This window comes from Catharus ustulatus, chromosome 5 (assembly GCF_009819885.2).
Source record: "Catharus ustulatus isolate bCatUst1 chromosome 5, bCatUst1.pri.v2, whole genome shotgun sequence".
NCBI classification, from domain to species: domain Eukaryota; kingdom Metazoa; phylum Chordata; class Aves; order Passeriformes; family Turdidae; genus Catharus; species Catharus ustulatus.
In genome coordinates this window covers 22,072,607-22,099,000 of record NC_046225.1, presented here as the reverse complement: position 1 = coordinate 22,099,000, position 26,394 = coordinate 22,072,607, and the positions used below count along the sequence as shown (strand labels likewise).

Sequence of the window (26,394 nt, the reverse complement as noted above, 5' to 3'; positions counted from 1 at the left end):
AGCGGCGGCGCAGCAGCGCGGGGCGCGCCGGGGGCGCGGACAGGTACGGCGGGGCGGCCGGGGAGCGCCCCCGCACCCCCCTCCCGGTGCGCGGTGGTCTCGCCCCAACCGCGCGCCCTTCCCGGCGCGGCTGGGAGCGGCTCTACCACGGCAGCGGGGCGGGGGTGGTGGCCGGCCGGGCGTCGGGGACGGAGTGCGCCCTCCCTGCGGCCGCTTCCCTCTCGCAGGCGGTAGCCGCGCCCGCGGTGACGGGGCGGTCTCTCGTGTTGTCTCGCAGGCCCGCGGAGGTGGCGGCGGCGGCAGCACCGGGCGGGCCCCAGCCATGGCTGACGTGAGTGCGGCTCCGCGGGGCGGGCGGGACGCGGGCGGTGGCCTTGACGGGGGTGGGATCGGCGGATGCCGGGGTATGGCCGGAGCCGGGCGGGGAAGGGGCTCGGAGCGGCCGTGAGTAACGCGCTGCCCGTCTCTGCCCGCAGGACCTGAAGCGGTTCCTGTACAAGAAGCTGCCGAGGTAACGCGGGGCCGTGCGGGGCTGTGCGGGCGGGCGGCGAGAGCTCTCCGGTGCCAGCCCTGTGCCACGGGCAGGGACACTGCCACTAGACCACATTGCTCAGAGCCCCGTCCAGCCTGGCCTGGAATGCTTCTAGGAGGCTCCACAGCCTCCCTGGGCAACCTGTTCTAGTATCCCACCACCCTCACACTAGAGAACTCCTTCCTAGTATCTAACATAAATTTCCCGGTTTTCAATTTGTACCCTTAGTCCTTGTCTTGTCACTGCAGTTCCTGATGAAGAGTTCCTCTCCAGCGTCCCTGTAAACCCCCTTCAGATACTGGAAGGTTGCTGTGAGGTCTCCACTCTACCTTCCCTTCTCCAGGCTGAGCAGCCCCAACTTCCTCAGCCTGTCTTTGTAGGGGAAGTGCTCCAGCCCTCTTATCAACTTCATGGCTTCCTCTGGACTTGCTCCAGCAGTTCCATGTCCTTCTTGTTATTGGGGCTACCAGACCTGTACTAAACAGAACAAATACTAAATTAGTGAAGGCATCATTTTTTTCAATGTTTTCTCCTTCCTTGCACATTTGTTCACACAAAAAGGCCTTTCCTACTGATAACTGTGTTTTTCAAATGGTGTGTCTTCTTTTTTTTTTTTTCTTTTTGCAGTGTTGAAGGTCTTCATGCTATTGTAGTCTCAGATAGAGATGGCGTGCCTGTTATCAAAGGTAACTTCAGCTTCTCGCTGTGCTCTGCAGCTGAAATCCTGATTGAACAGCAGGGGGTGAAGAAGTACAGAAAAAAATCATGCTGGTTACGCCAAATACCCGAATATCTCAAGTGGTAAAATTGAGCTGGACTTTTGTTTAAAGTTCAGGAGTTAATTATGTACCTCTTTGAATTTATCCTTTTGTTTGTGCCCTCAGTAATTGTAATCTTTAGAAGTTTTCCTCGGTGATAGGGGTTGGAGTGCTGTAAGGTCCTTGTATCTTCAAGTCCCTCACAGCTGATACAAAGTAGTAGAGAGAGCTTGGCAGTGTTTTGTTGGCTTTTTTGGTACTGTCTGTACTTTTATGTTCTGCAGTCCTTTTTTCAGATATTTTTGGCTAGTTTAAGGATACAAAGATTCAAGTATTGCAGATTTATTTTGAATGCCCCAGAATATTCAAACAGCCAGCAGAACTTGCACCTCTTCACCTGTTTGCATTCAAGTGACTGTGTGCCAGTAATCAGTTCAGAGGATGGAATGGGTGCAAATAGTTTGGGACACGGAACCAAAGGGGCATCAGCACAGGCTGTGCATCCTAAAGGAAAAGACTTTCTTAGGTATGCTAGGAAGGATGCTGGTATACGGAGCTTTGGTCATACAGAGAGCATTAAGTGATGTACAGCTCCTGAAGACTGTCTGGTGTTCCTGTGGGAGCACCTCAGTGTCTTGCACGTTTCTCTACTTTTGGCAGAACACTGAGCTGGATGAGGGTTTGGGATGCAGAGACACCATGTCAAGATAAGGATTTTCTTGTTTTGTTCTAGTTGCCAATGATAATGCTCCAGAACATGCACTGCGACCTGGCTTTTTATCCACCTTTGCCCTTGCTACAGATCAGGGCAGTAAGTTAGGACTCTCTAAAAACAAAAGTATCATCTGCTATTACAATACATACCAGGTGAGTAACCTTAGTGTGCCCTGTCCTCATGACTTGAGCTGTTCCTGCATTACACTGAGCAAGAGAAAGAAGGTTGTTCAAGCTCTGGTAGACTTTCAGTAGACTGCTATTGAAGTAATTTTGGTTTATTTCTTACACAGCTTAAATGGTTAAGCCAAACTTTCACAGTATTTATTAAACTTCTGTTATAGCTCTCAAAACTTGAGATGTACTGGTTGACAGTGGGAAAGTGTAGTAATTCTGAATTTGCAGGAGGTGTTGCTCATATGGTCTTCTGTATAGTTTATGAAGGATTTATGTTCTTTTTTATAAAAAGTGTTTATACTTAGTAACATCTAATATTAATTAAAGCACATGCAGCCTATTTCATAGCTAATCTTGCTGCCAGTATGGCTTTGAGGTAAGAAAGCTTTGAAATACCACTCGTATTTTTCACAAATAAATTGATTTTTTTTGTGTGTCCAGAAGTCCATCATCTACTACATTTCTGCTCCTTCACAAGTTCTGGTGGTCCTGAGAGATTTTAATTATGACTACAGTAAACTGACCAGCTGTTTAGCCTGCAGTGTGTCAGGCTTTGTGTGGGAATTAAGTGGGTAAATGAGTTTGCCCACATCAGTAGATTGCTTTGACTCTCTTGATGCTGCTAGCTTGCTGTTGTGCCCAAGGTGCCAGTTCCCTGTTAATGGAAGAACAGATACTTCTGTACAGGAACAGTATTTTAAACCTGGCTGCCCTCCTGTTTCCTGTGGAGGGTGTGGTCTCCATGGTGTAATCTGCAGGGTCTGCAGCTGAGGTGGGGTTCTGGTGGACAGCACACTGTATAACACGGAGGGGGAGGGAAATGCCAGGTTTTCCAGGTGCAGCTCCCTGTACTGTGGTGTAAGTTCTGTTGGTGTTTTTAACCGTGAACCTTAAGAAATAGATACACTGAAAAGTCACCTCTGTGCCTCTTGCTCCTGCTTGTCCTTTAAACTGAGGAGGCTGCTTGCAGAAAGAATTTATGTGGAAAGAATTCATGGGAGCCCTGACATCCAAGATGTGTTAGCTGCTGGCTGAGCACTTTTCTGTCCTTGCAGGTGGTGCAGTTCAATCGCTTACCTTTGGTAGTGAGTTTCATTGCTAGCAGCAATGCCAATACAGGTATGTCTGCACATTTGTTTTAAAGGTTGCAGTATTTTAAGCCCTGGGCATTTTAATAATTGAAAATAAATTCCCTGAATTCACTTCAAGCTATGTTAACTTTGTTCCTGCTGTGAATTTTGTCAGCATATTGTGAAAGGTGAGAAGGAAAAGGTGTGAGTAAAAATTCACAGATTTTAGGTGGCTTGCTGGAGTTGTTAATTCTTCTAGAAGCATATTTCTCCTGTGATTAACCTTGCCCTTGCTGAACAGGCAGGTACTGTGCTGTACAGACCAGCTATTTGGTCTCTTTCTGTCAGTCAAGTTAACATTAACATGCAGGTTTGTCTTCGGTTCTGCAGGATGGGGAAATCCTTCAGCCAGACCCTAGCCTTGCTCGTGAGGACACTGGCTAATGAGTATGAGCAGAAGGGATTTAATTCTGGTACAGCTTCTAGGACCACAGTAGCTATGGGAAGCAGCAAAGCAGTAGTGGTGGAGAGTTGTGATGCACTGGCTGCCACTTTTAGTGCCACAGACTGTAGACACCCTGCCTGGGGGTATTTCCCAGTGTTCACAGGAAAGTGGGTAGCTCACAGAAAATATTTCAGGCTTTGAAAAACACTGCCTGTGACTTGAGAGGGGTAGGGTGCTGTGGGTTTTGGAGAGAGGCTTCTCAGTGATGTTGTTTAATGGAGTATTCTGTCTCTTCTCTCTTTCCAGGGCTGATTGTAAGTTTGGAGAAGGAGCTCACACCCCTGTTTGAAGAACTGAGGCAGGTTGTTGAAGTTTCTTAACCTGATGGTATAGCCAGAGTGCAGCATTCCTCTGCAGCCCAGTGGACAGAAAGATTCAATAATCGTCAGTCAAATAACACGTCTCAGAAGAAATACCACAGCTCCTTAGGATACTAAGAGTAAATTGTACATAGTACTGAATCTGAAATGATCTACTAGTGTGTTGTAGGTGGATGTTACTTTAGGCCATGCTTCTTGTATTGTGCAGTACTGGAGAGCCCACCAAAATAGCTCCCATGGAGTTTAGCTCAGCCAGCTGAGCCAGGCTGGTGCGATGCCCTTGGCTCAAAGGATCAACCCCCAGATCTCTTGCTTTACAGGGCACCAGGCGCGTGGCAGGGTATGTCCTCAGCCACCACTACATGTGGGAAAGCAGATCAGGTGGACAGAGTGAGCAAAGATGTGGTTGGAGGCATTGTGAGGGCAAGTGTGTTAGCAGTGATGTGTTGGTACAATCAGTCAATATCCCAGCTTTCTTACACAGGGTGTACTTTGGCAAGGGAGTGCTACTAATATGGATGCTAGCTGCATCCTGCTTCCACTAGGACGAAAGCTGTTTCTATGGAAGCTGTTGCTTTAGGGATTTTCATGATGCCTAGCTAAAAGCACCCAAATAATGTCTCACTTCTTCATGGGGTTTTTTTTTTGTGTAATATGGTTGTGAAGATCTCATGTCTCATAGTCTTTGTGTGGGTTCATCACTAGTGACACTCTCAGCTTATTTACCCTTAGGTTTTCTTAAGTAAATAAATATAAATAAAATACAGTATTTTTAAATGACAGAGCCTGGTCCACTCTTCTGTTGCACTGTAATACCCCACAGCACATGTGCCTGTCTCTAGAGAGAACAGGTCTCTTAATTGTTCGTAAATGTTCAAAATCTATGAATTTACAGGCTGAAAACTAACCAGTGTGTCTCTCAGCTGGACAATAAGGATACCAAGTCCCAGGGCAGTGCAGAGATCCTGGTGCTGGGGATCAAGCCTGTGCTCTGAGCCCCACCCTGTTACTCCCTCCCATGTCCGCTTATGATGCCTGCCAAGCACTGCAGGTCTGGGAGACAGCTCTGGGCAGGTATATGCCCCAGGCTGGGAAAGGGGATGCCATGGCCCTGTGTTCACATCTCATCGACCTTTGGTGCATCAGGCAGGATGGGGGGAAACAGTGATGCTGGAAATGATAACTGGGAGTTCTTGGCTCGAAATGACATTACAGCTTGTCAGTCAACCTTTTTCCATTTAAACTAAGCTGGAATGGGACTTCTGCTGCTGCTCATGACAGAAGCAGCTGGAAGGTGTGTGTTTTTCTGGCACAATATGTTTGCATTCCAGCAAAGGCCTCCCCTTCCTGTTTTCTTCTGCTCAACCCATCCACCTGTGACAGCTTCCAAGGCCACCCAAGCGCCATTTCTTTCACTGGCTTCGGTTTGTGACACGATTTGCTGAATTTGTTTCCAGTGTTTTGTGAAGCAGCCTGTTGCTTGTGAAAAAAGGAAGGCTATGTTTGTGGTTTCCCTACAAGCTCCATTTCCAAGCCATGTTCACAGAATAGTGATGCTGTTGGAGAATGTCATCTCTCTCTTCCCCTTATGCTGCCTCTCACACAGACTCACAAGGTTTTAGCTAAATGGAAGATGCCATTTTGTTAAAGCTTCATTAAGGCAAAAAGGAGGACAGAGCTTTAACAATACAGTACAGGAATATGACTTGTCATAGTTTTATAATGACATTCAGAAAACAATCTGTATAAAAATACTTACAAATACTTTGAATTTCTAAGTTGAAATAAAATGCTATTTATATGTCCAAATCTAGATTTTCTTTCTTCTTCCAATGTGCTTTTGCCTTCCTCTTCTGCACTTTTCTCCCAGTAAAGGCAATTATCAACACCTTCTGCATGAGCAATACCAAACACAGACTGCAGTATTGCATAGCAGGAGAGGTTTGCAGATGCTGTTCCAGCATAAATTTGATTGTTGTGTAGGGAGAGAGGGTTCCCCCCTCTTTGCCCAGCCCTCGAGGAGGCACAGGATTGCTCAGGGGATCTTGCAGCTGGGTCAAGCTGGTCTTGAGTCTCTCCAGTGTGTCAAAACTTTGTTTCCAGAATGTAACATCTATTTTGAGTACATCACCCCAACATCATGGGGTTCCACTTCTTGTCTCTGTAGTGAGCCACAGCACTGTTAAATGTGTGCCTTATGCGTGCCAGGAAGCAGCTACTGTTTCTCATAACCCTGGTTTGTGTACAAGTATGTTTACATGATGGCTGTTCACCATTACCTACAGATGCTGTTTGAAACAGACATTCCCTTGTAGCCATCACTGTGATGTAAAGCTAAACCATATAAAAATTTGTTTGACCAGAACTAAGTGTTGCATTGAAAAGGGCCTTTAAATACTACTCTCTGCATTGCAATATGGATACTATTTACAAAATTAAATTCTGACATTTTTCCTTTGGTTTAAAGCTTAAACAGGTAATAAAAAGATATTTAATGTTTCCAGAAAGGACCTGTTTTAAATAAAAGGTTCGAGGTTACAGAACATGATGCTTAGTTGTGATGGAGCTTGCAATAAATTATTGAGTGCTGTGAATAACCACGAAAGTTTTGAGCAGTGCCCACTTCTGTGATTAGTTGGCAGGTGTTTGAATTAAGTGCATTACAGGGATACACCACACGTATCAAACCCACACTCTGGTTCTGAAACCATCCCCACATGTGACTTGGCAGCCCCGGAGCTGCAGGATCCCGTATGTGCAGAGCTGGGTGATGTCTGTGTGGGGGCACAGACTGCACTGAAGACGTGAGGTTGCCCTCTGGTAAGCAGTGCCTTCCCCTTGGAGAGCGGCAATTCCTGCCCGTGGAGCAGGAGCGCTGGCACACAGCTAGGAACTGAGGGTGGCGTTGTGCTCCTCCAGCTGCTTCCGGATTTGTGACTGGAACAGAAAGACAGTCCATTACTGCTTGTCCGCCTGCATGTGGATAGGGGTCAGTACAACCAAACTAAGTCCTGTTTTTTTTTAGGAAGTAGTGATTTCAAGCCTTTACGTTGTCTTCTCATTCCTGCCATCATGACCCAGGACATGTGGTTTGGGCTGATGATCCTTATTTACCAAGCACATATAATTACATCCTTAGAGATGGAAGTACTTTTTTCTTACTAATGAGCGTGCCTGTTAAAAGTGCATCCCAAAAATGCTGAAGTGGGTTTGCAGGCAGATACATCGTGCCCCTTTGCATGGCAATGATGAGGCCACACCTCGACTGCTGTGTCCAGTTCTGGGCTCCTCAGTTCAGGAAGGTGCCTGAGTCCAGAAAAGGGCAGTGGAGGGGAAGGGGCTAGATAATTAGTCCTATAAGGAGCAGCTGATGGAGCTGGGGGTGTTTAGCCTGGGGAGGAGGAGGCTCTGGGGTGACCTTACCACTCTAATTCCCTGTAAGGAGGCTGTAACCAGGTGGGGATTGGTCTCTTCACCCAGGCAACCAGCGACAGGGTAAGAGAATATAGCCTCAAACTGTGCCAGGGGAGGTGTACGCTGGATATCAGGAGGAATTTCTTCACAGAAGGGGTTGTTAAATGTTGAAGTCGGCTGCCCAAGAAGGTGGTGGAGTCACCATCCCTGGAGGTGGGTTTGTGCCTGTGGCACTCAGCACCAAGGTCTAGTTGACAAGGTGGTAACTGATCAAAGGTCAGACTTGATGACCTCAGAGGTTCTTTCCAACCTAATTGATTGTGTGATTATGTGAAAACTGCATATTCCAATATAACTGTTCTGTCAGCCAGAACAAGTATTCCCTTGTTGCAGGTGCTGAGTACTGTGGCACTTGGGTGCCACAGTCCTGGGGGATTCTGATGGCAGTTTCAGGTGGGCAGCCTGGGATGCCATGTAACAGCACACATTGCCTTACCAGCTTCCACCGCAGGATTTTAATCCATTCGTCAGCTTCTATCCCAGTTTTTGCACACAGGTAGTAGGTCCTTAGTGGGAACACTAAACTGTAAGTAAACATAGCTTTCTTAAGTTGCTAGAACAACTGGCAGTTCTCCCCAAAACTGAGCCCAGCTGGCCTGTACCAACAGTTGCTACGACAGAGTAGGGCAGGGAGGCTGTGCTCCCATTCAGCCACCAGGAGGGAGGTTAACCAAGAATGGGTGACAGCCATTTACAGCCCAGGGTCTTTCAGGATAAAGACCTTTTAAGGATAAAAGACCCACATTTGGGCACAGAGGAGGTTATCATGTGACCTGTATCAGTGTCTGACCCCAAGATCCATGAGTCTTGGTGATGCTTATTGAATTAGAAATGCCCACTACACATGGGCCCACTTTTTGGCAGGAGTAATTTGTCAAAGCCATGCAGGATTGACAGAGACTGGCTGACAGAAACAGACTTGAGAGTTAGAAGATGAGCAGAGTTACAACCACCAAGGGACCTTTCAGAAGCACACACTGTTTACATTTCAAAATTCCCTTTCTATTTTGAACTTCCCAGCAACATGGAGAAAATCCTGCAACCTACCAGAAACAATTGACTCTTTCCTGGGAATAGTCAAATTGCACAGCTGAGCATTCAGTTAAGTCAAGTGCTCGAATTGGTTCCGTAGCCTTGAAGAGAAAATGTTTTTAAAATGTGGACATATGAAAACAGAAGATAAGGTTAATTCATCTTCAGTGCATCTAGACCTTTACAGGCACCTTCACAGGTTTTTCCAGGCATAGTTACAGAGTCTGCAACACTGTAAGCCCAAACTAGCAAGCATAACATCAGTGATATGATATGAAGTGAGCTTAATATGAGAAACGCAGGATAGTTCACCTCTGGACAAGCAACAGAGGAGATCTCCACTGCAGCAATATTTGGGCTACATGGAGGCTGCTGAGGGTTTGGATGATGCCTAGTAATGTAACTGAAACAGCAGCAAATCTGGTACCACTTTCAGCTAAGGTTTATAGAGGCAAATGGGTATAGGTCTTACCAGACCTAGCCAGCTGCTGAAGGTATAATTAATTTCTAAGTGCCTTAAAAAGGTGAAGCTGGGTAAGGAGAAATGTAGAAGCAAAGCCAAAGTAGTGCTTGTAGCAGAAGTGATAGGTTTGGCTGCCTGAGAAGCATGTGGGCTTGCATGTGTACACACACACACACACACACATACACATACATATATACACACACAGATAAGTTTCTTTGGACAAGCTCTCTCCTTTAGGAGTTTCATTCTCCCTGGGTGTGAGAGCTCTTCCCCTATTTGTTTCAGACTCACAGCGTTAAGACCTCAGAAAAGGCAGCTGAATGGCTTTCTGCCCAAACACACTTAGCTGTTTCCATAGTCCTTCATCAGGTGTATGGAGGTGTCCTTTGCTTTCTCATCTTCCCTCAGTATGTTTGCTGACTCAGTGGCTGTTAGTAATACCCTGCATTAGAAGAAAGTCCCTTGTGCTGTGGTGTGATACCAAATGCTATCCCACAGTCAGCTACAGGCTGCTCACATGTAGGTACCTGCAAACCCACAGCAATCACAGGAGTGCCAGGAGACAATGGAGCTGCTGCCTGGAAGGAGGTTGTATTCCTGACAAAGATAGGAATTCTTGTCTGGTAAGTCACTCATGGAGCGCTGCTCTTTGAAATGCTATTGTGCAAACTTAATTCAAGTTGTTTTGAACTGAAATGAAAACCGATAGAAAGTCCTGCAAAAATATAACTGCTTAGAAATGGTAATATTTAGTGAGAGAAGCCAGTTGCATCTGCTCTCATGTAAAAAACTGTTAGATGCTTGAAATAGGGCTTGGCAGAGGTGAACAGTTTAGCTGTGTTTATGAAGGAACCTCAGAGGCATTGTAAGGGCAAAGAAACTCCAGATGTGTTTCTTATCTTTACTCAGATAAAGATAGAAATGGAGCAGCAACTGTAAGGATGCTGCAGATTAATTTCTGTCAGAAAGAATTTTTAAATGAATGGTTTTTCATGTATCCTGTGAGACCACTTGAAATAAAAGGATGCAAAAGATACTACCTACTAAGTATTTTTAGAACTATTTTAAAAGCACACACTTTGTCAGGTTGTGTCTAAGCTACAAATAAAGGTTGTGCTGTGTAGCTTAAAATCCATTTAACAGTGCAACCCAAAAACGTATTCTAGGTCAGGCTGGCAGGACTTGGAGCAACCTGGTCTAGTGGAAGGTGTCCCTGCCTGTGGCTTGAAAGAAGATGATCTTTGAGGTTCCTTCCAACCCAAACTATTCCATGACCATGTATAAAAAGCCCTGTAAACTCTATCCAGTAGCTAAGAGCACAGTAGATGTTTTCCAGCTGTAAAATTTACTTTCTCTTGTTGAAGTCTATCAACAAAACTGACTTTGACATGCTTGACCCCTCTGAAAGTTTGGGAAGCTTTGGCTTGGAAAGCTGTGATACAGATGTGAGAAGGCAGAGATACAAGGAGGCTGCAGCTGCCTGTGTAGATGTTTAAAAAGGTAGAATTGCTACTTACTGTCTGGTCTTTGAAGTACTTAAGTTCATACCTATGCAGTGTAAACCACCTTGTTTTCCAGCTCTGAAAAATTAACAACAAATGGTAACTGTCTTGGGAGAGTTTAGTCTAAAACTTCTTAGGAAAGAAAAATTTTCAAAGCTGCTGACTTTCTCTGGTTTACAGTTGTGCTTTGTTGTTGCTCAAAACACAAAATTGTTCCTGTCTGCAGGGAAATAGGTGGAGCAATTTCAGCTCCAGGTCATCCTTAGCTTCTGTGGGTGATTACAGAGCAGAAGCAACAATTAAGACTTTTCCTTACCTTGACTATTTTGCCTTGTTTTATCAAATATCCTTCCTTGGTACCAAGCTGTGGAGTAACAAAGAAAGGGATTGGGGTTAGAGGCTGAGCTCTGCTTCTGTTAACCACATCCCCCTCTTTGCCTCCATCAGGTAGATGGATCAGATCTTTGGGAGACCCTCATAGCCACTTGCCCTCACTTCAATGCTCCCCTCAGGCAGATCCAGCCATCTCAGGGTAAGCATGGAGCTGCACTGGCTCTGAAGGCAGCCCCCTGGACTTGCCAACCTCAGGGAGCTTCTAGCCTGCACCTTCTCAGCCATACACAGCAAAACAGCTGCAGTTACACTTTGTTTAGGAAAGTGCATGTTTGTCTCGGTACGTGTTGTGGCCAGAAGCACGTAGGGTTTAACTGAATTGTAATTATCCAATCAGAGCATTTTTTCCCAGATATATAATACTGGAATTATCCCCAGAAAACACTCCTCAAACAGCATAAAGTGCTGTTTTACTGAACTGTTCTCTTCTCTCAACCAGGCCCATGCTTGAGAGGAAAACCTGCTACGTTCAATGTGCTTTTTGAAAAATTGGGATTTGAATAGTTTCTCTGGCATCATGAGTGACACTTGGACCTTATGACTTCTCAGATACTGGAAGTCTGTGCAGGGACCTGGCTGTGAGACTGCAGACCTCTGAAAATCAAAATCTTGCTAAGTTACCACGTCTTCTTGAAAAAATATTACCTTTTTATTGGTGGTATGTGGAAGTCAAGCTTGTTTGGATGCTAAAGTGTAACTCGGTGATGAAAGGCTGGTTGTGAGACACATCAGAAGTAGTTCTTCTAGCAACTTCATTAACTCATATTAACATAACTCTTGCTCTTTTCCCCAAAAAATACAATATATAATTGAAATACTTTCCTCTCTGTTCAGAGCAAACTGAAGAAACCACCTGTCTCACTTAGAAATTAGTTACAAGGGATTTAAAAACTAACTGCTGTTCAAGTGAGTCTCAAATGTCAGAATACGTGACCCAAATGTATATGATAATTTTTTGTGTGTGTGCATTTGGTTTTTTTTAAATTCATGATAATGTTGATAATGATAAATTATTCTAAAAGATAACATGAGAATTAAAATCTTTCATATATTCTTTGCTAGCATAGTCAGATTCACCCAGGTCAGCTGCAGACAATGTTTTTTGAGGGACAGAATTGAAGTGACAACACTTATAAAAGCCTTTATTTGCCATGGAGTGTACTGAGCAAATCTGTATTTGTTTTGCCTTGTTTGGCAAAGACTTCCTGTATTTACAAACCCATGAAGGGATTAATAACCAGTCTTACTCCATAGCTCACTCCAGCAATCATGCTAGACTTGGGCCAGAAGCAACCCTCCCACCAGAACACAACTTACTGAGGGAGCATTTGGGACAAGGTCACTTTCTGTCCTTCCCGTCTGCATTGCAGTGTGAACTCGGACAGACTCATAAATGGAAGGTTCTTCCACTTGCCATGGGTAGGGATGCTTCAATACAATTAAAGTTCCTGGAGAGAAAAGAGCAGGAGTAAGTCATGTAGCAAACCTGGCTTAGAAAAGAACTTGTCAGTAGCCACATCTCTGAGGAATAGTTAATTTCATGTTTCCCCAAAATTAAAAAGGCAGCTGTGAAAACTGTAAATATATGGTACCTTTTCAAAACCTTTACTCTTGCAAATGCTTGCATGAAATCTATTGACTAATTAAATTCCTTTCCTGCCCAAGAGGCTGGCTGGGAGGGTAGGCAGGATGCTAAACTAGACAGGAGGCCATAAGAGTCATTGGGTTTGCCAACATCCCAATAGTTGGTGTTTAAATCACTTCATCTGTCAGAGCTTTGGCTACAGGCTTGCTAACAGTAAACCCACATTACCATCACCTTCAACTGTTTTTTAATAAAGCTCTTCCCAGCTAAACCTTTTCATTATAGCCATTCTTCTTTTTCTCCAAGGTCATGTTTATTGTATGTTCCCTGAAAAAAGCTGCATTTTCAATAGTGAATCTATTGTACTTTTCAAAATAGTGAAGAAGATCCTTAAAACAGTAACTGCTCCACTGTCTAACTCCATTCTTTAAAATAATGTCACAGCATACTAAATGCTGCTCCATTTGCATTTTATGCTGATATTGCTGCTCTTAAAGAGGAGGGATGCTAGGACTGGTAACAACTTGGACTTGAAACCCACAGATGTATGAGTAATTTAAAAGTATTCTGTAATGGGAAGGGCTAAAAAGAGAAGTGGAAAAATTGTATTTGAAGTAACCAGCTGAAATCTGTTTGCAGGCATAGGGCGTGTATGCAAGTGTGATCTATTCAACATGCAGTGGGTGGAAAGCCAACATTGGTTTATTTCTATCTGGCCTTACAGAAAAACTATGCTTTACCATTTAAAATAAAAATGAGAACAGCTCCATCACCATTCCAGAGAAATTACTCCTAAGCTTTTACATAGAATCAGGATATTAGCATCTGTACCCCATGGATAAAAAAACCCCATTACAGAACTGGAAGGACTAATATAACATTTTATAAAGTATTTGTTTTCTAATAAGCTCTCTGTGGATTTTTTTTCTCCATTAAGACAATTGTGCAGAATAATCCAGTAATTATATACGAGATCTAGCAAAAGCTGCACTGTAGCAAGATTATTCTGCCACATCTGTATCTGCTGATGCTTGGATTAGAGTTGACTCTGATGAGCCCATACCCTATTTTTGACAAAAGATGGTTATGACCCAGGAGAAATTTGACACTTGTATCTGAAGGAATATTGCCTGAGTGTTAATTCTCTCTTCCTCTCTACTATTTTCCGTGGTATGGTAAGGTGGAAGGTTTCTTGATATGATGTTCAATTTCTTTTCTTATTTTATTCTGTAGCACGTCTGACTTAGAGGTTTCACAGAGCCAGTAGAATCTTATTAGGAAACCTTAAGGTGACAAGGGTTGATCCCATCTGTACAGATCAGATAAAAACAATGTTTTGCTTATTAATGCCTGTAACACATGCAGTGAAGGAGTGAGGAATGGGGAAATACAAGTTTTATGTCATGTGAAATCTTTGCAGAGGTAGGCCTGTGTGTGCATGCCTGATTTCCCAGGAAAAAGGCACATGTATCCACTGGCACAGAGGATACATGTAGGAGCTCTGTGTTTGAACCACTGTCCAAAGCAATTTAAAAAGAGTGTTTTGAAAGATACAAGTGCCATATAGAGTGTACAACTGCATTTTTCTTGGGGGAAGAAATTGGCAAAGGAGCCCTTGAATCTAATGTTTGGGTTAGCAGAGCACTGGTGCATATTTAGTGTGTGACATGTTAGTTATTGCATGTGCCAGCTATCGCTTAAATGGGCTCTTGCATACATAACTAGCACTGCTCTGAGTTATTTGCATACACTTGCCACAGAGGATACTGAAGGTTCTGGCATTAACTTGTACTGACATGTCTTCAACTCTTACACTTGAAGCTAAACATAAAATTGACTTTATAATATCCACTTTGTTTCTCCAGGGATTCTAGTCTAATGGTGTACAATTCATATGTAGGAATCAAGTTTCATATTTTGACCCTTAATTGAGGCAGCACATTGGTTGTTAAAAGAAACCTGCGCTTTTCTCTCTCTTCTTAAAAGTGAGACCAATCACTCTGATGGCAGAGGGCATCAGCATGGTGATGCACTGTAGGCAGAACAGGAGAGCTAGTTAAAAACACATTCCCTACAAAAACGATGAGCATAACAATGTCGACTCCTTCCTTGGACAAAGAATAGTGAGATGAAACAATTTCAAGTCACTTTTCCATTTATTCTTATTGGGGGATTTCAACTTCATAGAAGCATATTTATTTCCTCACAAACACCATGGTTTGGTTTTGTCGTTTTTGAGAATGTTCTAATCCTCCTGATATTTTGAAATGCTTCCTCCTCTGAGAAACTGAAAGGAGCTTGTAGCCCTGGTTAGCAAAAGCTTATGCGTGGTTTAACTTCAAAGAGCTTGAAAGATTTTTTTAAGTGGAATTTTTTTAGATAAAAATACAAATGTGGGTTTATGAAGATGAACACTTCAGCAGATCTATTTCCTAGCACATCAGAGGCTCCTTTTAGTAAGAACTTTGTGAAGTGTCTTGGGGTGACTTTATGATGCTTGTATCCTCAGTCTTCTGTTCTGTTGGTGTTGAACATGGAGTACTGCAGCTTTAAGACTGTTTCCAGGAGTGAAGGGGGAGAGAAGAGGCTACAAAAACGTTCAAGGTTGTCCTTACCTGTTTCACTTCCAATTAAAGGCTGGTTTGCAAAATGCATGACCAATTCCTTCAAGCTAGAAAATTCATTAAATCCAAATTTGAATGAAGTTCCCGTATGTTCAACATGGAAGTGTTTCACAGAATCTTTTCCCCTAAAATAAAAGAGGAAAAATCATCAAGATGTAAATACCAAAGGCATTTGGCACATACAATCCTTAAATAGCAGCTTTCACTACAGGAAATCTGACCCAGAACACAGGTTGACAATCATCGTCCTTGTAGTAATACTACTGCCATTACTATCCCTCACTAATACTCAAAGCATTTGAAAATCAGATTTTAGTTGCTAATTTAGAGACATGAGATGATGAAAGCCTAGAAAGGCCAAGTTCATTAATTTAACTCTTGCATCAGCAAAAATACTCACAAAAGAGATTTCAGGCCTTCTGCCTAAATAGAACGAAATCCTTTCACTTACTGGACTTTAGTCTTGAAGGTGTACTCAGTATGTGTCTTGCTTTTCAAGCAGCATTCCAATCTCACTGAAAATGTCTTCTGTTTCCCTTTGAAAAATAGGTTGTCTCTGATTTGCACCCAAACAGGGGTTTAATAACCTAGGTTTAAATACCTTGGGCTTTAGAATTTGTTTGCTTTGTCTCTGTACTTGGATGATTTGTTCCACTAGGATGGGCACTGACAAACATGAACCATGTTCTGTAAGGGAAGTAACAGCTTTTGTTTATGAAACCTGGTGGCATTTAGAGAAGTGTGCAAGGTCTCACTTCCTGGGTGAGTGATTATTTTGACTTCAAAAGACAGTGAAGCACTTATTGCAAGTATTTCTCCAGTGAAGAAGTTACTTTTGTTAATGTTACTAGTACCCAAAATAGTTAACTGCCTGAGGAAAAACTTATATAGCAAATACACTTTAAAAATGTAGTGAAGAAAATTAATTATAGTGTCTCTTTCATTGTTTATTGCAACTTCCAAAGAAGATTATGATTTCAAAGAGGTATCTAAATATTTCTCTTTGAACAATATTTATGATACTGTAGAAGATGCCTCTAGGAGCCTCCCACTTGTTTTGTGCTACAGTCAGCTGGGGCACAGCAAGCCAAGTGCAAATGCTTCACACCAGGGAAGAGCTGTTGTGACTGCTGCAATTACAGGGTTTTCCATCTTTTTGTTTAATTTCTCAAGACAGTGTTGCAATGAGAGTAAATTATACTCTGCTTCCTACTTTCTTTTCAAACTAATATAGCTGGGGGAGGGGATTTCAGGCATTATGTGATCTCTCTTCCTACAGCTGTCAAAAAAACCTCAAGGGATGGCTAAGCACTTTTTTCTTGAAAAACCCCATACTATAATCTTGACAAAAGTTCCCTGTAAGGCTGAGGCAGAAAATAAAGTAAAAGCTACAGAAGATATTTTAGGACAGAAGGAAAATGATGGCTAGAATTGCTGAAGTTGTCCTTTCTACAGAAATGTATCAGAACAAAATTGAATTACCTGTTCTAAAATTTTTACTATTAGTCAAAAAACTGAAAGAAAACTTAAAATTAACCAGTAGAAAAATTGTATAACATTTTAAAATCAAAATCAGTATTCATAGGATTTTAAAATCAAAATCAGTATTCATAGGATATGTACCACTACAAACAACAGAAACTAACAGAACAGAATAAAAAATCAAACTTCAGACTGGACTATTCAGTTCATATGGCAATGCAGTAATTCTGACTACATGAAGAGCTGAACAAGAGATTGAAATGGGCCTGAAATAGACTTTTGTAGATCTTCTAAGGCTAGAATCTGTTAAAGTAGCAAATTTATTTCCATTAACTAACACTTCTGTTTCCTAATAAAAGAACTTTTTAAATTTTGGTTTATTACAATAAGTTGTTTCCTGAATACCCTTTAAAACTACCTTCAAGATACATATATATATAAATTGTCTGAGGTAGTTATATCAAATAATGCTTAACATTTTTAAAGCAAAAAAAAATTAACCAGAAAAACAACGATTAATTTAAAATCACTTCTTTTAAGGAAAGCTATTACTTTTAAATACCACTATTCTTTTTGGCAACACTGGCACTCAATTCAGTCACTGCTACTCTGAATACTCATTTTGTAACATCACTTCAGATCTGTTGGGCACCCTTTGTATAAATGGCTGACTATAATAGTAATAATTTCAACAGTGTGTGTACAGGCACACTTGCTCCTAGATTTTCTGTCAGAAATGGGTGAAACACCTCATTGTTTTCTTTCCTGGGGAACAGGGTATGAGCAAATTGGACTTTCCTCAGTTCCCAAGCAACTACTCTTCCAAATTGTAATTCAGTTCCTGGTACTGAATATGCAGAAAGCCACAATCTCAAGGGCATATGCTGTGCTCCCGTCAGGGGTGTAAATAACCAGCAGCATTACACAAAGTGACTTTTAAAAGTTACTATGATTCAACTGACTTGTGGCCACGAATTGTTCAGAGGCTCAGTTGGCACCAAGAATGAGTTTGCATGCAGCAGCTTAAAATTTTGGTCTTGAGGCTGTTTGTATCACACAGTTGCCAAGGGCTACAAATGTTTTTAGGGCTGGTTACCCCCACACAGCTGACATGTGCCTAATGCACGTGTCCTCAGGTTTCGTCCCTAAAATGTTGTGACTTCTCTGCTTCTGGGAGATTCTTTAAATGTGATTCAGTAGTGAAGTAACCAGGCTGGGCTTCCTCAGCTCTGTATTGGTTGTATCCTGAACAGTCGTGTCCTAAATTGCAGTAATTGACTTCAAGGCCCTGACATGGATCACTCACATGATGCTATTCAGTTTAGTCACACAGACCTGGCTAAGACTGAACCTTAGCACAGAACAGAGGAATAAAACCAGCCAGTCAAACACTGGATCATCCTTCAGAGATGATGGCTCCTATACCAGGATACCAGGGATTCAGAAACTAGTAAGGTTAGCACTGGTTAAATGTTTGCTGCTGTCCTCATCACAAAACTTTTCTACTCCCACCATCTGTTTCTTAACTGACATGCAGATTTTTATCACACAGACTGAAAATTTACAGCCATTCTATGGAATCCCAATAAGATTAATTTATAATTTAGAAAAAATGAGAGCAGTTGTGAAATCCAATCCAATTTTTCCCTCTAGCAAATGTCATTTAGTGGGATTATACCAATAGGGATATATTTCAAAATAGTTTAAGGCCTAGGGAAAAAAAACAAGCTGTAATGCATGGGTCATTCAAACACAGAAATAAGTGTAACATTAGATTAGTTCACTCTGTCCATAGCCTACCTTACAGAGAGGGAGTACAAATCTTCCCTTTCATTACTCTTCCTCAAGAGATAGCTCCCATCCTTCCCGTTGGAGAGCAGCAACGCTTCTGCTGCATGCCGGGTGAGATTGCCATGGTACCACCTGGGGAGACACAAGGGCTTAAAGCATCCTTCACTCCACTCTTAGCTGGTTGCTGCTGCTTTTTGGAGCAGGGTTAGAAAAAGCAGTGTTAGTTACAGTCCCACCTCTACAATTTTGAGTTAGCACCCTTCTCATAGGCACTCACACTTTACACAGATCTGTGCCCATTGCAGTGGCCTCCTTTTGACACAGTCAAAAAACTATTTTTCATTAACACAAAGCTGTGCACAAACAGCTGACTGTTTTGCTGGGTCCAAAAACCCTGCAAGTTCTACTTGTATGAGCAACAAATTACCCACATTTGCACTAATAAGGTGAAAGCAGTTTTGGGGAGTATACAGCATCCTTTGTCTATTTTCAGAAGCTGTACTTCCTGACATTTGTATATTCTTTGGTACACTTCCTCTTCTGGGCAAACAGGCAGCACTTAAACTCCTTATAAACTCTATATTTCCCTCAATGCATCTTCACTGCCAAGATCTGCAATTAAATATGCTTGCCTAAGCTTAGAATTAAAGCGATCAAAATTAACTGACAGAGTATCAGTGAAAATTAAGATATATTGCTGTTATTGCTTCTCGGCCAGGTGTGATCCAAGCAACAAAGGAAAACATCTAAACACTATTTCAATTCATCTTCAGTGACAATTAACTTCATTTTTATATGAAAACTTTTGCAAGGACTTCACAGGAAAAAAACACTGCAAAAAAGTCCAGGAAGTGTAGTTTACAGGTTTGTCTCCATTCAGAATGTTCCACAATGGAAACACCCAATTTTTTACAAGAGACAAGGATCTCACTGTAAATGAACCTGAGACTGAACACAAAAAGCTGGAGCTATAAAATACTGGAGCCACAGTCCTGCAAGGCACGTGATAATAACCATAGCCATGCACACACACACGAGGCTCTGGAGCAGAAGGAGGGATACTACACCCAAGGCTCTGCTGGGAGCAAGCTTCCCTGGTCTGTGTGTGGAGCGGTGCCAGGTCACCTTTCCCTTCCTTTAAAATGCCTGTAGCATTGGGAACAAAGCCCGGCACACTGCTTCAGCCAAAGAAACAGTTTCACTGACAGCAGAAGTGCCACCGCAGCACTTTCCAGAACTTGTACCATGGCAGTCTTCGAAATTAAACCAGATGTAATTGTATCCTCTTTCTCCTCGGCTGTTCATCCCAAGTTTCCACCAAACTTGGCATCTCACACAAAGATTTAACTCTGAATCTGGACGGTTGCCTATTTCAAAGGCCAGCTGGCTGATAAATTGCTTTATGAGAGACTCTAGACTGTTAACCCAGAGGAAGAGAAGATCCATGTGGAACTCAATACAGGCAGAGTATTGCTGTTTTGGCTCTAGAATGTGGTCCATCTACACAGTATAATAAAATAATGAATATTTAAAGATCAAAGTGTCATCCTCTGGAACACCTGTTAGCCAAAATCCGCTTTGGGATTAACTGCCCAAGTAAGTAACAGGCAAAGGTCAGATCATTGCCGATGTGGAAAGGATCATGTCGGCATGGCCAGAGCTGCAGCTGAGAATGCAGCACTGTGTTTTGGGTGGCATTTCGTAACACTCCTTGGCTCACTTCTATGCAAAAGAAGCAGATGTTGAGAAAATCTGTGAGTGGTCATTGTCATGAAGGAGGTGAACTTAGTTTGAGGTTGCTCATAACTGTGTTGTTACCTTATTTCCAAAAAATCTCCTTTTACTAAACTTTTGAAAGAGAAGTCACTTAAGTTTAAAAAATGCTATGTTTAAATCCACTCTCTCTTTACACATGAAAGGTCAGTGACTAATGAAGTGTTACTACTGTGCAAAAAAATGGATGAACCAACAGAACCAACAGACCAGACCAACAACAAAAACCTTTAATTGGGAAAATAATGTTGTTTGAAAGTGCACTTTTAAAACTTTGCTGACAAGGCTGCACCAGTTTCTTGTCTAAATATGCTGTATCAGACAAAAATCCCTCAGATGTTTCTGTGTTCCTCTTGTTCAACTCAAAAAATAGAAGTGGATGGGAGACAGTAATGCAGATCTTGGTGTCAAAGGGACTGTAACATGTAGTTTTGGTTTTTTTTCTCTTCCTGACTGTGACAGATGGTTTGGTCAGGTTACTTCGATATTCCAATATGAAAACGGGCACACAAACTTTGTTCCAATTGCATAAACACAGGTAAAATATTAAAATGCTAAATGCTAAAATTTAGAATTTGCATCACAGACCATCAGGAAGGTAAACAAATACACACCTATGCAGTCTGCTCTCACAATTAAGCCTGAGCTGACAGTACAAGTAGAAATCAACAGGACTAAAAGTAAACCCAAACTGTCCTGTGGTTAGACATTACCAGGTACACTTCAGGTAAATTTTAGTATTTTTCACAGGGAGAATTCTTCTATTTTTCTGTCTCAGAAAAAAAAAAAAACAACTTTTATGTAGTTCTTTGAAACTGGCAGGCAAATCAAGATGGGAGTTACGGCTCATTTGGCAACACTGTAAAAGGCAGTCCACCTTCAGCTGAAGTTTTGGTTGTCTTCGAGTTACACCTGGAGCAGGAAACTGTTGATACAAAACACAATACTGTATCTACCTTCATGCCATCTTAAAACAAGACATTAAGGAAATTAAAATACACCCATCTCTTTGAAGTCCCTAGAAAGTCCTTCACAGAGCTGAATTGTCTAAAATCTTTGGTTTTGAACGTAGTGGATAATGTTGGATAATCAGAATGTTTTGGAAGGTACTTCCAAAAGTCATCTTTATAGAGTCTTGTGCTCACTACAAAACAAGTCCAAAAATACGCTCTGTATTTTGACACCTTTCAGACTGAAAATCATCAGTAGTGTAAAAATTGCCTGAGGTTCTTGATTGAGATTTTTCTGAGAAACACAAGAAGAAAGATGAAATTCCTTCCCTGCTTCAAAGCCACTTCTTCTGGCTGCCCTTGGCCTTGTACACCCTCCTGACATGTATACATACTTCTGGGAGGTTTCTGTTTCCTAGTTATTTCATTTCTTCTATTGAAAAAAAAAAAAGTGTAGTGAATTTTTGAGGTTCCTTTTCTACAATTTGACTAGCAATCTCAGGCTCAGAGTTTATAGCTGCTGTCATTTATCCATTCTTGTTACTTTAACTCCATACTGAATGACATTAAATCTCTTTAACCCATCCATGTAAGCATGTTTCTGTTGTCACGCATGTTGATGAATGACAATGCCATCCTTCCTGCTACTTGGAATGGCCAGTGAAAGCATGTCTTAGGATGGGCAAGCACAGCCAATGAGATCACTTTTGCTACCCTATGAGAAAGAAAACATTTTCAGATATCAGCGTATTCCTTAGATCACACTGCAGTGGTGACAGCATAGAGGAAGGACTTTACTGATGGGTTTTACAGGAAGGAGAAGAAAATGAGACATCCAGCACCCCATAATGCCCAAACTCACCCGAGCCCACAGCCTTGTCCTAAAGATCTGCCCCTCCAGTCACCAGTGGGGTTTCCCCATGGAATAAGCTGGTGGCTGCTACAGTACAAGCCATGTCTGTGCTGGCCAGCTGTGCCCCTGCAGCTGTGCTAATCATTACAACTCCAGAACAGGATGTACTCACATTTGAAACCTTCTCTTAAGAAGATCTCTGTGTAGCTAATGCTAGAGCTACCTACACTGTGGTGAAGAACAGGAATATGTTACAGCAAAGTTTGGGGTGGGCTACTTCCTCTTCAGGTTAGAAAATCATCCTCAAAATGTTCATTTGTTCTTTAACAACCTAAGCTGTTCCAATGAAAAACGTTAATGAAACTTCATTTCTGTGTCCCTGTGAATGAGAGCCCCTAGGTATGGCATCTGTCATTTCTGATAATGCTGTTTTCAAAGAAATCATGTCAATATTTTGAAAATATGTCTGCCTGTGTAAATAGGGGCTGATGAATAAACTTGTAGCTGGCATCAGGTGGATAAACATTTTAACAATAACAGAATACGCAAGGAACACAAACACTCATCCATGAAAGTGTGAATGCTGAGTGACTTGGATAATTCTCTTCCGAGCCATTTTTATGTGCAAATTGTATAACATTCAAAAATGACTATAAAACTGACTCATTAGTTGTCCATTTTTGGCACCCTGTATTTCAGCAGCTTCTAGCTCTTACCTGTCAAGTTTAGTAGATTGGGGTTTTTTAAAAAAAATTTTTCTAATATCACACCCTAGAAACATTGCCCATCATCTGAAAATTGCAAAAGGATTCTCTGTACCTCACATTACTAAAAGTGAAGTTTTGGCCACATTTTTAATGGTGCATGAGTTGACAGAGCTCTAAAGAATCTCCAAAAGGGCAAGAATGCTAAGACAAAAGTTACAGGTGTCAGGTAACCAAATTGGTATTTTTTAGACATCTTTCAATATGTTACACTGAAACAATCATAAACCTCTGTAAAGTACTTTGCTGGAATACAAGGATGACATTATATGGGGAAAAATAATTTTAAAATAGAAATAAGAGGAAATAAGATCATTGTATACAGTCTTAAGGCTTGTCTTCTAACTATAGACTTTCACTAGTTCAGCTTCTGCTTTTCACTTCCATTTTCTCTCCCCTTCTTTCAACGGCCTGCATTGTGATTTTCACCCATTATTTGGCCCACTTTCTAGTCACTTTAATTTTTATCTCTATTAAATTAGAAAATAAGAGATTAAAAAATTCTTATGACCATTTACCCTGTTCCAGTCTAACATGTTCCTGAGTTCCTCAATTTTATTATCACCTAATTTAGGCCTGTGGCTTAATTTCTCTTCTGTTACTAAAACTAAGCATGAAATGTATTGTTCAGCCTTACAAATATCATCTGTCATGCTATGTCAGACCTGGAAGAGCACAAAAGCTCTGTTGCAAGGGGTGACGAAGAAAGTTTGGACTGTAGGAAGAAAAAAAGGCTACAAAAAATTTGTTTCCTCTTGCCCCGTGCCTTTCCCTTTTCACAAATAGTGTAACCCAAATTATGCTGTCTTGGGATGCAAACGGTGCTACCTGACCAGCCTGTAATTACTCAGATGACGAGATACTCCACATTCTCATCTCTTGCGCAAATAACTGCAAAGCGGAATTTCCCAAGCTCACGCAGTACGTGCTCAGCCACAGGAGCTCCACGCTGCAGTACTCCAGCTGTGCTTTCAGCTCTAACAGCAACAAAGGCCAAATGGAAATGGACTGACCCCAGGAATAATCAGAGGCCTTCAGAGAAGAATCCCACTGTCAGTTTCCTTTTCCTTTTAAGCCAAGGTGCTTATGTCTCTTTTGGCAAATTTCAGTGTTCCCTTTTAAACATTTTGGTAGATTTAGGGACAAAGCTAACAAGCAAAGCAACAAGTTTTTAACAATGTGTTTCTACTTTTGACCTTCCTTTTCATTAAGCACTAGGTCCACCTATATACATATCAATACAAAGAAGCTGACTGTAATCTGAATTTTCACTACATTGCTGACAGCTTTCCATTCTGTTGAGCAGCTTACCTGGCAAACTGTGAGCATATCCTGGTATTCAGCCTCTTAAGAGTAAAGTCCTTCCCATTTAACACTTCTTTAAATATTATCCAACTTCTTTGATTTTTGCACCAGAAAGCAGAAGCTTTAAAATAAACTGCCTCAAATTCCCCCCCAAAGGTATGTGAATGCTGAAGCTACTTCTCATTTGAATGACCATTGTCTCTGTTGGACACACACTCCTCACCAGAACTGGGTCTCAATTGTGCTGGACACTGCATCAACTGTCAGGGGAACTCTGCACTGTGAGAGTATGGGACTAAGTTTAGGTTAGAAAACCCTTGTGATGACTGAAAGTTTCATTGTGTAGTCTGGAGAGTGATACACCTACTTGTCACAGCTGAAAAGGTATTTACAGTAAGAGATCTTTCAGATTATGCTGCAAGAATGTCTGCTGCATGAGGACTTCTTTTGCATCTTTAGGTAAAAAAAGAGACGAAAAGTGGCTTTAGCACTAGCTGAAAAGAAAGGGCCTTGTTTAATAATTTGAATGGAATCTTTGCCTGCCATTGCTTATTCAACTTTAATGCATTTAACTCAACACACTTCCCTGAAGGAGGTGTGGAAGGGTTTAGGTTTTCCATTAAAGTGGAACTAAAATAAAGCAGGTACAGTTTTAGAAATGCATATTTGTAGCCCTCCTTCTGATGGAAACGACATTAAGTACCACATCAAGCTGCATTTCTACAAAACTATCTATGAGGATGAACTCCTTGCTGTTTATAGGCACATGTTACTGGCATATATTAACTGAGACCACATTATGGAAATCAATAAAAGTCTGGTAATTGGGAATCATGCTTCTCATAAGAGTGCAACTAATTTTTCTTTCCTTCTTCCCTGTTTTAGATACTGTTTTAGGATGAATGTAATCTTACAGATGTAAAGAAAAAGTATATAATGGGCTACTCTGGGTAGCACTGCAAAGTGACTTTACTTAATTTCATACCTGTTACGTACTTCAATTCACAGGCATTTCATTAAAAGATTATTTTCAATATGGGAAAGTAGCACCAGTGTGGAGACAGTAATTCCAAACTGTTTTGTTGCACTCCAATTTATTCACTAAGTGAATGAATCACAAAATTAAGCAACGAATTGGTCAAATCCACAAACCAGGAAGCAAAACACCTTTACTCTTTTTCACCAATTCTTTTTGAATGCAGAGGTGACACCAGAGACAGAATGATCGCTGGCCTTGCTTCTGCTTTGCCTCCCCTTTGCGTTGCTGCCACTGATCGCACCCTGCCTGCGCCCAGCTGTGCTGCTCCTCCAGCCCGTGTTTCCTCTCGCCCACGGCAGTGTGGCCGGTGACAAAGTGACCCAAGCCTCCCTCCTGTAAAAACCAAAACCATCTGGCGGACAAAATGGGCGGGTCACATCAGACAGGGAACAAGCTCTGTTGCAACCTTCTGCCTTTATGCTCCTGGGGCTTTATGCTCCTGGGGTTTTGCTTTTCGGTGAGCATGATGTCCTCCTCGTAGTGTCTGAGAACTGTCCGCTGCCCTCCCTCCTGAAACCCCAGGCACCTTTCGGAATTCTCTATCCGATGGCAATGGCTTCAAGGCCACTGAGGTTCTCTGAGGGAAGCTCCACCCCTGCCACCAGCCTTTACATTCGAACCGTGTGTCTGCGCTCTCGGTTTTCTGACTATTCTTTATTTCTCCCGGTCCCCTGTGGCAGCCTCTCAGCCCCGCCCCCGGGACGAGGCGCTGGGCTCCTCCGAGGGGCCCTTTGGGGGCCTCGCTCTGACAGACCCCGCGTAGCTCCATCCCTCATTTCACCCCGAAATCCAGCAGTTCCCACCCTGCCGGCCCCGCCGGGTGTCCCGGCACCCCCAGGGCTGTCACTGAGGGCTCCCTGGGTGCAGCCCCCGAGCGCCGCTTACCCGAGCGCCACCAGCTCCCGCTCCAGCAGCTCCCGGCGCTGGGCCATGGTCCCACGGCTGCTCCGCCGCCTCGCGGGGCTGAGGAAGTGCGGGCCGGCACCTCCCCGGCCGGGGCCCAGCCCCTCCCGACCCGGCCCGGTTCAGCTGCTCCCGGCCCAGCCCCTCCCGGCCCAGCCCTGCTCGCCTCGCCGCCCCGGAGCGCCCCGGCCCGAGGGGAGACACCCGCCCTCGGCAGAAGCAGCCGGAGCCCCCCGGCTTCCAGCGGTGTCCGGAGCCGCCCCCATACTGCTCACACTTCGGTTTATTGCCGGAATAATTTATACTTTGCTTTAATCTGTCCCTCCCAGAAGTTCGTGTTCCAAAGAAGTTCGTGTTCCCTTTTCTCCTGCGATCAGTCCAT

General features: G+C 42.7%; 2 protein-coding genes across 4 annotated transcripts; one reads left to right on the top strand and one right to left on the bottom strand.

Moving 5' to 3' along the window:
• The first annotated feature begins 6 nt into the window (after positions 1-6).
• On the top strand, positions 7-4,858 carry LAMTOR3 (late endosomal/lysosomal adaptor, MAPK and MTOR activator 3). The gene is made up of 7 exons (XM_033061344.1): positions 7-43; positions 278-331; positions 477-511; positions 1,160-1,218; positions 2,024-2,157; positions 3,237-3,300; positions 4,003-4,858. The coding sequence occupies exons 2-7, from the start codon at positions 323-325 to the stop codon at positions 4,074-4,076; spliced, it is 375 nt and encodes a 124-aa protein (XP_032917235.1). The 5' UTR covers positions 7-43; positions 278-322; the 3' UTR covers positions 4,077-4,858.
• Positions 4,708-26,071, bottom strand: DAPP1 (dual adaptor of phosphotyrosine and 3-phosphoinositides 1). Of its 3 annotated transcripts, XM_033061342.1 has the most exons (9): positions 25,995-26,071; positions 18,435-18,557; positions 15,144-15,277; positions 12,261-12,391; positions 10,867-10,914; positions 10,566-10,628; positions 8,598-8,683; positions 7,987-8,074; positions 4,708-7,013 (listed from the first exon to the last, which is right to left on the bottom strand). In XM_033061342.1, exons 1-9 carry the CDS (start codon positions 26,039-26,041, stop codon positions 6,963-6,965), a joined length of 771 nt encoding a protein of 256 aa, XP_032917233.1. In that variant the 5' UTR covers positions 26,042-26,071; the 3' UTR covers positions 4,708-6,962. The 3 variants fall into 3 exon arrangements, 1 of the variants encoding a protein (XP_032917233.1); XR_004418090.1 differs by lacking the exons at positions 4,708-7,013; positions 7,987-8,074 and having other exon boundaries at positions 9,391-10,628; XR_004418091.1 differs by lacking the exons at positions 4,708-7,013; positions 7,987-8,074 and having other exon boundaries at positions 8,604-9,490; positions 9,576-10,628.
• Positions 26,072-26,394: the final 323 nt, after the last annotated feature.